This window comes from Meriones unguiculatus, chromosome 4, assembly GCF_030254825.1.
Source record: "Meriones unguiculatus strain TT.TT164.6M chromosome 4, Bangor_MerUng_6.1, whole genome shotgun sequence".
NCBI classification, from domain to species: domain Eukaryota; kingdom Metazoa; phylum Chordata; class Mammalia; order Rodentia; family Muridae; genus Meriones; species Meriones unguiculatus.
The window spans coordinates 101,687,214-101,699,118 of NC_083352.1; the positions used below are offsets into that span (position 1 = coordinate 101,687,214).

Sequence of the window (11,905 nt, forward strand, 5' to 3'; positions counted from 1 at the left end):
GACCCAAGCACTTCACAGGCAAAGAGCTTCAGGCCGCAAGCCCAGGCCACAGACTCTCAACCCGGAGACCTTCCACCCACATCCACCCCTGTCTGGGTATAGGAGGACTTACTCACAAACTCCCTTCGTGCCAGTAGGACAGGCCCAGAGTCAGTGAGCTCGAAGATCTGCAAGGTATAGCCCTTGGAAGGGCTCAGGCCACCCACCGTGGCCTTGGGGGTCTTGGTGGTCAGTATCAGCTCCTGCTCCAAGTCCCCTAGGTGGGTGTGGAGAGTTGTTGAGGTTGCCAACTTTTCTATACATGTGAGTGCACATATGTGGGTTGGTGTGCGTGCATGCTAACGTGTGTGTGCTGTACATGTTTGTGCATGTACATCTGCAGATGTACTATGTGGGGCATGCGTGTGTGCATGTGGATGTGGGTGAATGTTTGTAGATGTGTGCTGTGTGTGTTTCCATACATATATACCTATACACATATACATATGGAAAGCATGAATGTATGTCCTGTGCGTGTATCTTAAGGTGGTATTCATGTATGCATGTTCATGTGGATAGGTGAGTGTGTGCACCACATGTGTGCTCTGCATGCATGTAGGTACACAAATGTGTGTGGGTACATATGAGTTATGTGTCCTTCATGCATGTGTGCTATATGGGTATACGTGTACATGAATGTATGTGCATATGGGTACGTGCATTAGGTGCCTTGAGTGTATATATAGTATGTATGTACATATGTGTGCACATGTGTGCACGGATTACATACACAGTATAAGAAATCATCGAGACTAATCCCTCTTGAAGTCAGGGAAGAGAATGGGATGAGGGTCAGATAGGAGAGTAAGGGATGGGAAAAGGAAAGAAGTTCTGCAAAAGAACCTGCCTTGTGGGAGAGCATCTACTGTTCCTTCTTTGGAATGCTGTCATCTAAAGATAGGGATGGATTCCGGTATTAAAAACCAATCATAGCTAGGTCTAGTGGTACTCTCTTTTAGTTCAATCACTTGAGAGGCTCAGGCAGAGGTAGAGGCAGAGGCAGAGGCAGAGGCAGAGGCAGAGGCAGAGGCAGGCAGATTTCTGTGAGTTCAAGACTAGTCTTATCAACATAGCAACTTCCAGGCTGGCCATGGCTATACAATGAAACCCTGTCTCAAAATAAAACAAAACAAAAATCACATAATTCCAAAGGGACCCTGTTCTATCTAGGGGCAGGCAGGGTGCAGCCAAATGTCCTTGCAGTGGAGTCTCAAAAGATGCCTAGACTTACAGACATACTCACAAAGCTTCCGTGTCTCTAACAATGGGGAATAAAAGAACTTCCTACCTGGGAAGAACAGAACACTGTTTCACACAGTGGGCGGTCCTCAGACCTGCACCATGTCCCACAATAAGCCGTAGCCATGCAAGGAGGCACAGGCCAACATGCTTCTGTTGTTTATAATGTTTTAGCAGCAGAAGATGGACTCAAGCTGGGTGAAATCCAAGCACTCAGGGAGCGTGGCAGGAGAATTATTGAGTTTAAGTCTAACCTAAGCTATGCAGTGAGATTCTGTCTCAAGAAGAAGAAGAAGAAGAAGAAGAAGAAGAAGAAGAAGAAGAAGAAGAAGAAGAAAGAGCGAGAGAGAGAAAGACAGAAAAAAAGAAATGAAATGAGATGATGAAATACAGGAGGCTAGGACTGAAGCCACCTTCGCAGATATAGGCTAATGATCAACTACCACATTGAAAACATGTTATGAGAGTCAATATATCTGCAGACTCAGGACTCATGAAGCAGCACAGACAGAGGCGTGATGCTTGGTGGTTGCAGCACCACCCAGGAAAGGTGGTACGGCTGCTAGGCTTGCCACACATGTATAAGGATGTCTGCTGCTGTCTCCAAGGTGGGCACCAGGAGAGGAGGAGATAAGTAGCTACCAAGCTCATGAAGACACGAACTCCTCATCCTATACCTGCTAGCCAATCCTAACTTTACAGTAAGAGTAGAACACTGTGGCAGCCATCTGTGGTGCAGTAGAAAGACCCATGCCACTAGCAAATATAGGTCGCCTCGAGCCTGACCAAACTCCAGGTTCCAACTACCAATCTTCAGGAAACACAGGGTAGAGAGAAGGTCAAGCCATACAGCATCTAAAGATGCCACTGCTAGACAAGGACATGGTTATCTGGCTTCTCCTACAAGTAAATACGAAGGGAAAGGGAGAGATGAAAATTACGAGAGACACAGGAACCAGTAAGATACATGCTTCAGCTGGGCATGGTGCCTGCCTCTAATCCCAGCACTCAGGGAGGCAGAGACAGATAGGTCACTGTGAGTTTGAGGCCAGCCTGGTCTGCAAAGCGAGTCCAGAACAGCCAAGGTTACACAGAGAAACCCTGTCTCAAAAAACAAAACAACAACAACAATAAAAAAGATGTATGCTTCACCAGGAATGTGGTGCTTCAGGCCACACCTGGCAATCTCAGTATTCAGGGGCTGAGGCAAGGGGGTTGTGAGCTCAAGGATAACCAGGGCTACACAGAAAGACCCCATTTTGGGGGAGGGAGGATGTGTAGCATCGTTTGGGGTCCTAATTAAGACTTTCCAATTATTGTATGAGCTGAAGAGTTGTAGTTTTATTTGGAGGGATATTGATGGCATTTGTTTTGAGTTCTTTCTTCTTCTAGGTAAACATAATAAAATATTTACAGTCAGAATTGTGCCATGTCTCAGATTTGCTTTAAGGTAATGCAGCATAGAAGGGTGACAAGGAGGAAAACAAAGTTGTACTGGCCACATGTTACCCATGGGGCTTAGTGCCCAACGTCAGGCTCCATCACACTGTGCCGCCTTCCAGATGTTTACATTTTTCCATAAAAATATTAGGCCCAAAGAAGCCAAGAAGAGAATAAAAATGTAATACAAGTATATTAAAAAAAAAACAAATTGAAAGATTGTATATTTAAACTCAAGTAAATAGGGGGCTGGAGAGATGGTTCAGTGGTTAAGAGCACTGTCTGCTCTTCCAAAGGACCAGGGTTCAATTCCCAGCACCCACATCAGCTCACAACTGTCTGTAGTGCCAATTCTAAGGGATCTTGACACCTGACACTAACGCACATAAAATAATTAAAAAATTTTTTAATCTCAAGTAAATAAATTACTTTGTTAAATAAAAAATAGATAAAATGTTTCAACTCAAAGACAAAGATTGAAGTTGGAAAGATGGCTCAGCATTTAAGAGCATGAGCTACTCTTGTAGAGAACCGAAACCCAATCTAGGAGGCTCACAGCTGCCTGTAACTTCAGATCCAGTGGCATCCTTCTCTTCTGGCCTACAAGGACACCTGCACTCGTGTGTGTACACACACAATTTTTTAAAAAGACAGTTTGCCACATTGACTGAAAAGAATGCTCCGGGTCAGTATTCATCTAGAAGCTTTTCTATTTGATTAGTATTTTATAAGATATCTTTTAGCAGCTGGGAGTGGTGGTACATGCCTTTTTTAATCCCAGCACTCAGGGAGGCAGAGGCAGGCAAATCACTGTGAATTTAAGGCCAACCTGGTCTACAAAGCAAGTCCAGGAAAGCCAAGGCTACACGGAGAAACCCTGTCTCAGAAACAACAACAACAACAAAAAAGAAAGATATATTTTAGCTTTATTGATTCACTTTTTTAATGTTTTTTTTTAAATAATGTATTCTCTTTTCTATCATTTCCTTCTAGTCTACCTAAATTTACTTTTCTTTTCTATATAACTTATTATGGATACTTAAATTCTTAAGCTTTTTTTTCCCCTTTTTTCATTCACACCAGGCCTCATGCTAGACAGATGTTAGCACTTAGCTCCATCTCCATCCCTATAATTTTTCTTTTGTAACTTATGGAGGTAAAACTATTAATCTTCCTCTAAGCTGCAGGAGGAAAAAAAGAGAGAGCATCTATGTAGCTCCAGTTGCCCTTGAACAGGGTTCCTCTTGACTCAGCCTCTGAAATATTAGAATATAGTTGTAACCTTACAACACCCAGCTTGTTTTACGCCTTTCCTGCGTCATCATGACCTTGTCCCAGTAACTGGAGGGCTAACTGGGGTTCGGGCAGGCTTCCTTCTCACATGTTCACACATGCAGGATCCAGGCTGTCCTAAAGCCTCTTAAAGCTCTAGGACTCCTTCTGAAGGCAAATTGTCACTTTTTCAAAGCCTATGTCCTAGGCACTTTCTGTGTTCTCATGAAGGATACAGGAGAGAGCAGAGGCCTCTCCAACTGCATCTGCTCCATGTGATCATGGCTGACAAAGGAAAGGAACACAGAAATGATAGACGTAGCCCTGCCAGAGGGTGGGAGCCACAGATGAATGTGGGGAGCTGCCGACTGTGGCAGGCTCAGTGACTGCCTACTAACCATCTGAAGTGTCATTCCACTGCTTTTTTCAAGTGGAAAGCCTTGGTCCTGAAGGAGATGTAAATGAAATGCACTGTCTTTTATATCAAATCATTAAATGAGACAAAGGAGATTCCATCTTTTTGTTTTGTTTTGTTTTGTCCTGTTTCTCTGTGTAGCCTTGGCTGTCCTGGAATTCGATCTGTAGACCAGGCTGCCTCAAACTCAGAGATATGACTGCCTCTGCCTCCCAAGTGCTAGGATTAAAGGCAGGAGCCACCACCACCCAGCTAAGAGATTCCATCTTTAAAGAAATGTTGTTTTTGTCAAGAAGGCATGTGGTAGAAAAGTTCCTGTCCATGCCTTCAGCAGTTTTCCAAGTTTGTGCTCAAGGTTGCATCCTGCTCTCAAAAGCTGCTCTTTGCTTATCAACTATGTTGCTTTAAGTTAGCCAATCTGTAAGAATGTAAGAGCCAGCTATGGTCACTCAGGGTCAAGTACAAGAATTCTTTAGTCAGAAACAAAAGCAGTGAGACCTCTGGCTGGGTGTGCTCACTTGCTTAAGCTTGGCTACCCACCGTTCTGCAGAAGCAAAACTGTGCTTTGCCAAAGTACTTTCGATTGTGTGGTCATTTGCTTAAGCTCCCAGACCCATTTCTAACAGTCCTAACAGGGGGAAGAGAAGAGAAAGCCTAGTAGGGAGACGTGAGCGCCATACCTGCCATAGGTGTCACCTGCACCAAGTAGCCAAGGCCACTTCCCTCCGTTTCCCTCCACTTCATCTGCAGCTGGTCTTCAGGCAGTACTGCCAGCCTCAGACGGCCACTTACTGTAAGAACGGGATCGGAGTTTGGGGTGTAAGACAGACTCACCGGAAACCAACGGACTACCTCCTACATCCAGGGAGAGGCCTCCCCTAAGATGTCTGGAGAGACACAGCCCCACCTGTTGTCTCCAAGAAGAGTCTGTGGCCCCAAGAAGATCTGTGGGGGGAAAAAATCCCACATCCTTGGGATCTTTGAAGACAAGGCCACACTGATAGCTTCAGGAAGAGGCAGTCTAATTCTACTCAAGGGGGAGCCCCCACTGCAAAGGAGCTTCATGTCAGCACCCGGGAGGGGAGCGTACACCTTGTGATGACTGGAGGTGCAGAGAGGAACAGCAGCTGCCGGCCCATTGCCAAGGGCCCTGACAGCTGTCTTGGGTCTCACAGTTTCAAGAAGGATGTAGAAGCAGCCGTACGCTACTCCCCCACCTCTGCCCCAGCTGCCAAAGTCATGCTAGGTTGATGCATCCCTTGTGGGCAGATTGGACAAAGGACCTCAGCTGGGAATGTAGTAATGGCTGTCTGCTTATGTGCACACGTTGTGTCTGTGTACACCTGTGCCTCTATGTGGGCACGTGTAGGATGCACACTGTGCTCCAGCCCTCATAACAGGAACAGCAGTATGACGGCTAATGCTGTCAGCTTTTCGGAATCTAAAATCACCCGGGATATCAGACTCTGAGTATGCCTGTGGGGATTATCTAGGTTTTGTTAACAATGTGGGGGAGACACATCTTAACTGTAGATGAGGCTATTTCTCTGTCAGGGGATCCCAGACTGTCACTGAGAGAGTGAGTTGAGCACTAGCATACATAAACTCGTTTGTGCTTTCTGACGGTGGATGATGCAAGGTGGCCGCACCTTGACTTTTGCGCCTTGATGATTCCTTGACCCAAGAGCTAAAATAAACCCTTTTCCCTTAAGTTGCTTTTGTCAGCACTTTGCCACAGCAAAAGGAAAAGCAACAAAGACAGGGCAATTCTGTCATGGAGTGGGGTGCGAGGGTGGGGGGAGGGGGACCCATGATCCCTAAGAAGGTGGGGCCAAGTAGGGTCTGTGCTAACCTCGCAGGAAGCTTCCGGACTCTGTAGTATGGGCAGCTATTTTTGGAAAACTCGGACAGAGGACCCTTCTAGTCTCTAGGGGCACAGGAGAGATAGGCAAAGACTGAGGGTGTCTGGGATCAAACAATGACCCATTCAGAATGAACTATTTCCGGATGGGCTTGGCTGCTCTGACAGCGACCTATTGAAAGGCAAGAATGTGTCAGGATGAGGTGGGGGCTCTGACAGGCCAGCTGTGAGCAGCATCCCCCACTCTTGGCCATGAAGAGCCTTCTGTTTTTTCCCTCTGCAATGTTTAGGGGCTTTTAGAACTTCCCTCTCAGAGACAGCACAGGCTCGCTTCCCTCCCTAACCTCAGCTGCACCTCCCAGCTGGTGGTTGAACATGCGGGTCCTGCCTCCACACTTGGAGTCTGAGGCCCCAGGCCACCCCAGCCATGCAATGGTGGCCTATCATGCTAAGACCTAAGTGGAGGGAACAGCACGATGGTGGGTCTTGCAGAATCACTCTAAGTTGGTCATAGAGCAAAAGCTTCCTTCTAGTTGAAATCCTAGCCCAGAAGCCCCACCTTGGGGGTTCCTCTGTCTAAACAAAGGGAGTTGAGGGAACCTGCCAAGTGGCAGTCAGTCACCTCCCTGGGTAAGAGGACATGCTAGGAATTGAAGTCTCCAGGCCAACCTGAGTTGGAACCACTTCTAGTAGTGGAAGAGATGTTTTTAATCTGGAGGAGGCTAGACCAAGGTAACCCCAGAAATAGATTCAAACCAGTCCAGTGTTGTGAGAAACATACATATTGCTCCTGGGAGCTAGATGTAGTCATGAGTGTGGATACTGTGGTGAACACAGAAACATGCCTTCCAGGGACCCACATGATCCAGCAGCTCCACAGGAAGGAGTCTACAACACAGACCTTTCCCAAGCCCTGTGCATATTCCTTGGAAGCCAGAGAAGATACTAGGGGAGATCTTCCCAGTGGAAGTAGCTGGAGTGGCCAAATAGGAAGAGACCAGATGGAAACTCTTGTCCCAAGACTTGTACAGAGAAGGGGGGACGCACCAACTGTCTAAGACAGTGTAGGAAAGCTTTCTCTTCCTAGGAGGGAGGAGGCAGGAGTCTTGCTCTCCATTAGGCTGTGTGTGTGCTGTCTCAAACCACACTGAAAAGTTTACAGAACAACTAAGCAAAGCACTGATACAGGAATAAAATTTGGAGTATGCCAGTAATCTTGGGAAAGCTGACAAAAAAAAAAAAAAAAAAAAAAAAAGACTCCTTAAGCAACTGAAAGACCACTGAGCCAAAGGTCAAGGCAAGGCAAAAGCTGAGAATGAGGACTCTCCACCTCTGTTCTGCCAGCTTGTCTGTTGCTGTAACAGGTCTTAAGTAGGCATTTAATCTACAGGGAAGGCCAAAGGCTTGCAGCAGGGTTCCTCCTGCAGGCAGTGGGAGCATTGTCTCCTTACCTTGTCCCTGCCCCAGTGCCAAGGCGGCGCCCAACAGCAGCCAGAGGCAGAAGTGGAGGTGGGAGCCTCGGAGGCTCATAGTGAGCAGCCTGTGGGAGGAGAGGCCACAGCCCTTCACCATTTATCCATCCACCTGCCCCCCCCAACCAGAAAGCTAGTTCCCCATCCATTCCCACAGACCAGCAGGATATCTCCACAGACATCTGTGGTGTCCTGAGGCCTATGGCTTGTCATTATGGGATGTTGATGAAGACAGGATCTAAGACAAGCACTGGAGCCATGATGAGGGGTGCTGCTGAACACAGGACCCTGAGCTGCACAAACCTCCTGTGTACTCCAGGTACCCTCTACAGGAAACAATTCTCCCTGAGCAAGGTTCAGTCCAGCACACCTGCCCATGCCCCTTCTGGTGTTTACATCCACAACAGATACACACAGTGGGGATCAGCAAAAGATCCTGTGGCCCCAGCAGCTCCACACAATGTCTGGGATTGGCATAGAGAGAATCTTAACATCAAGGTCCTCAGATTGGGTGGCTTGCCCTCAAGCAAAAGGGATAGGAGAGGCCAAATTCTGATTAGAGCAGAAGCAGGCATACCAGGAGACACTGAGTAGGGATGGTGAGTATTGGGGAACTCTTGAGACCTCTCAGAAGTTGGGAGACAATGCTTGAGAGAGACCAAGAGTCCACTGCCTAGGGGTGGCACTTTGAAGGAGGGGACACAAACGTGACCCAGTCTGGAGTTCATGAGCCTGAGGTGGCAGGAGTCAGTCCTGAGGAACCCAGATCCCCAACCCCACTGAGCAAAGGACCTGCAGCTGCACAACTTCTCTGTTTGCTCAAGGGTACCCTCTGCAGCAAATCCAGCTCCCGGTGAGCAGGGCCTAGACCAGCAGGAAGGCTGCAGGCTGATACCCCAAAGTAGCAGTGAACCTGTGAGCTTGGGGGGCAGGGAGGGTTGTCGAACGACCCTTTCACAGGGATTGCCTAAGACAGTCAGAAAACAGTTATTTATATTATGATTCATAGCAGTAGCAAAATTAGTGATAAAGTAGTAACAAAAATAATTTTATGGTTGGAGGTCACCACATGAACTGTATTAAAGGATTGCAGCATTAGGGACCATTGCTCTAGAGTATATATATATGTGTGTGTGTGTGTGTGTGTGTGTGTGTGTGTGTGTGTGTGTGTGCGCGCGCGCATGCACCCAAGTTCTCAGTGCTATGGCCTGCTGTCCCCTTACTACAAAGCGTCAAAAAAATGGCCCTGCCTCCTAGACTCAATCTGAAGCCAGACCCCATCTTACCTCACAGCCAAGATGGTCACAGTTAATGAACATAAGATTCCCTCTGCTGGACACTAGCCCTTTTTGTATACCCACAATTCCAAACGTACCTGAGACCCTCACAGGATCCAAAGAACCTGCTTAGGTCTCCAGACCGTATTTGGCTCCTCTGCTTCCGGGGTCTTAGCACTTTCCCCAGTCTTTCCCGAGTGGGTTCTCTGGTGGTCCCTCATGCACCCCGCCCCAGGGCCAGACATGAATCACTAACCTGCTCCAAGAATAGAGTTCCTCACGTCCCAATACTTCTCGGTCTTGCTGTGACAAGGCTGGGGCTTAAGAAAGGCTCTCTTCCCTGACGTCACCACTCTGCCCGCCCTTAAGTCTTTTCCCCTCCCCTCTATATGCTGCGGCCTGTGTTGTGTATCCAAAAATGAGATGATCCCAGCACAAAGGACTCATTGCACATCACACTGGGAGTCCCACCAGGGGCAGTAGGAAACAGCAAGATTGTCCAACAGGCTTCTTGAGGATAAAGGCCAGTGTGTGCGCCTTGGGTACGCAGCATTAGGAGTCTGCCAGCAGCCCATCTGGGGAAAGGACCTTGGACCAACCACTAAAAGTTGGGGATGGGGTCCATGACCTCTGTTCCCTTCCTTCCTGTTTACCCAAGAACCCGACAAGTGTTTACTAGGAACAGGACCATGCCCACACTACTGCTACCTGGGATACCCCTGCACTGTCTCCTTTCATGAGCCACTCTAGCCTGCATGGGTTAGGAAAGTTCTGCCCTTAGCAAAGCTCTCCTGATCCACCTTGAAACCCCAGGGTCCAGCTCCTACAACTCTAGGCAAGCTGGTTCAGCAGACCAGGCCTGGGATTAAAGAACCCCTGCCCCGGCTCTATGGTTCCCATGGGGGTCCAGTGCTGCCTCAGCTCTATTTTCAACTACACACTGGCTCCATCCCACCCTAGCTTAGCCTGATTGAAGTCCTGGTGCCCTCATCCTTACCCACCCTTAGCCCAACAGCCCAGCTTGATTAGGGGATCTAGAACCTTTCCTGTCTTGAAGGACCCAGGTCTCCCTGCTGAGTTGCTCAGATCTTGGGATGTTTCTTGAGGCTGGATGACTTATGTTCCACCTGGTCAGAGGTCATTCATGTCTGTGTGAACAGCAATTGCCAGTTATCTCCTTCTTATATATTCTCTGAGCTGAATTTGCTCACCTGCAGGCTATGCATGGCTGCCAATTGTTCACAGTAGCCCTTGTGCAATACCACCCTTGCTAGGAGACAACCAGAGCTATAGATGGCCTCAGGCAACTCTGGCCAATAACAAAAACCAAGCAAGGGGCACGTGCAAGGGGTCCTTGCTCTGTTCCTAAGGCCCCACACAAACCCCACAATCTGGAATCTAGGCTCAGTCTCTGCAGACCCTCACATGGTCGAATAAACGTCATCCTAGCAATCTCTGGGTACATGCATGTGTGCCTACAGCACACAGGAGCCTTGAAATACCTATGTGCATTGAGAATCACCTCGGCACTCGTCTGCACTGTGATCCTTAGGTGGGCTACACTGTATATTTCTACCTCATGCTGCTTGGAAATGCCAGGAAAGCCCTTGTACCAGCCCAGTGGTCCTGCTTCCCCATACCTAGCGATGTCAGGCGTACACCCAATGCCCATGCTCAGGGATCCATACCATAACCCATGCATACTAAACCCAGAATGGAGTGCCCTTGAGTTTGCTCATCTTCCTCCTGGACCGCAGTAGGGAGGGAGTGACAATACAAGTGAACAAGGCGACTGTGATGACATGGCTAGCAGACACTCAGAATACTGTCTTAGTGGTTTCAAAAGACCAGGGTTGACAGAAAGTGCCCCTCTGGTCTGGCTAGTGTTTTGGGCAGGAAGTCTGGAGCAAAGCCTGACTTGAGACTGATGCATCCCCCATAGCTGGCCAGTGGCTAAGATCAATCTCAGCAAACCAAGTACTAACTGCGCAGGACACTTACTTGGTGGGAGCACTGCATCAGAACTCCTTGGCTTACAAATCTCCCTCTGCAGGCTACATACAGGGGCTCCATACTTTCCCACTGGCCATCTCCCACCCAAAGTCAAGAGGATGGAGGGCAGAGGCCACCTCCCCACCTGCCCCAAGAACATGGAGTTTCCGGAGAGGAGTCCACCACCCAGGCTACTAACATGGTCCAGGAAGGGCTGTCCACCCAAGCCACAGGCTGAGAGCCTGTCCAAGACCTCCTCCCTAAGCTACCTGACCAACTAGAGAGGCAGCCAGGGCTGCTCAGTCCCTTGCTAGGTCACCTAGGCCCAGATTGTCTGACTTAAGTCTAACTGGGCCTCCCTGGAGCCCGTCTGGCAAGTTCCCTATATACAGGCTCCAAAATACAGCCAAAGGCCACAGTAACTTGCCCTGGGCCTTACTCACCCTTTCCTTTGAGAGGTTGTAAAAGTGGTATGGAGAACCTTGGATTATGTTAAAAAGCCTCAAAACATACAGTCCCTCTATTTATTGAACATAGCACCATGTTCAGAAACTGTAGGTAGATTTCCCACTCCCAAGTGACCTGGGGCAGGCAGCTTCCTAGACCAGAACCGACTGCAGGTTTCACTCCCCTTATAGCACTTTATGTCCACTGAATCAAGGTCTCTGCTCTGGGAATGTTCCAGTATTCCATGAAGGTCCTTTCTCCATGCTCAGACTTCCTTGGCTTTAGGTTGACTTTCTGTGTTCTCCCACTAACTGTGGCTTCTCATTCCAAGTTTCTAACCTCTGATCTTACCTACCTGTGGTTGCTTTCCCGAGTATCTCCCCTTGCTTTCCTAGCTCAGAGATGTCCTGTGACCTGACTACCAAGAAGTGTTGTCTACTTGAGGACAAAG

At 48.3% G+C, this 11,905-nt stretch overlaps 1 protein-coding gene across 1 annotated transcript in view; it reads right to left on the reverse strand.

Moving 5' to 3' along the window:
• The window catches only part of Col20a1 (collagen type XX alpha 1 chain), a 37,801-nt gene extending 25,903 nt beyond the window's left edge, over positions 1 to 11,898 (reverse strand). Inside the window, exons 1-3 of the mRNA XM_021647886.2 lie at positions 7,718 to 11,898; positions 5,086 to 5,196; positions 113 to 256 (exon numbers count right to left, since the gene is read on the reverse strand). Of these exons, the coding sequence (XP_021503561.2) occupies positions 113 to 256; positions 5,086 to 5,196; positions 7,718 to 7,838 (376 nt within the window). The 5' untranslated portion in view covers positions 7,839 to 11,898. The remainder of the gene's footprint in view (positions 1 to 112; positions 257 to 5,085; positions 5,197 to 7,717) is intronic.
• Positions 11,899 to 11,905: the final 7 nt, after the last annotated feature.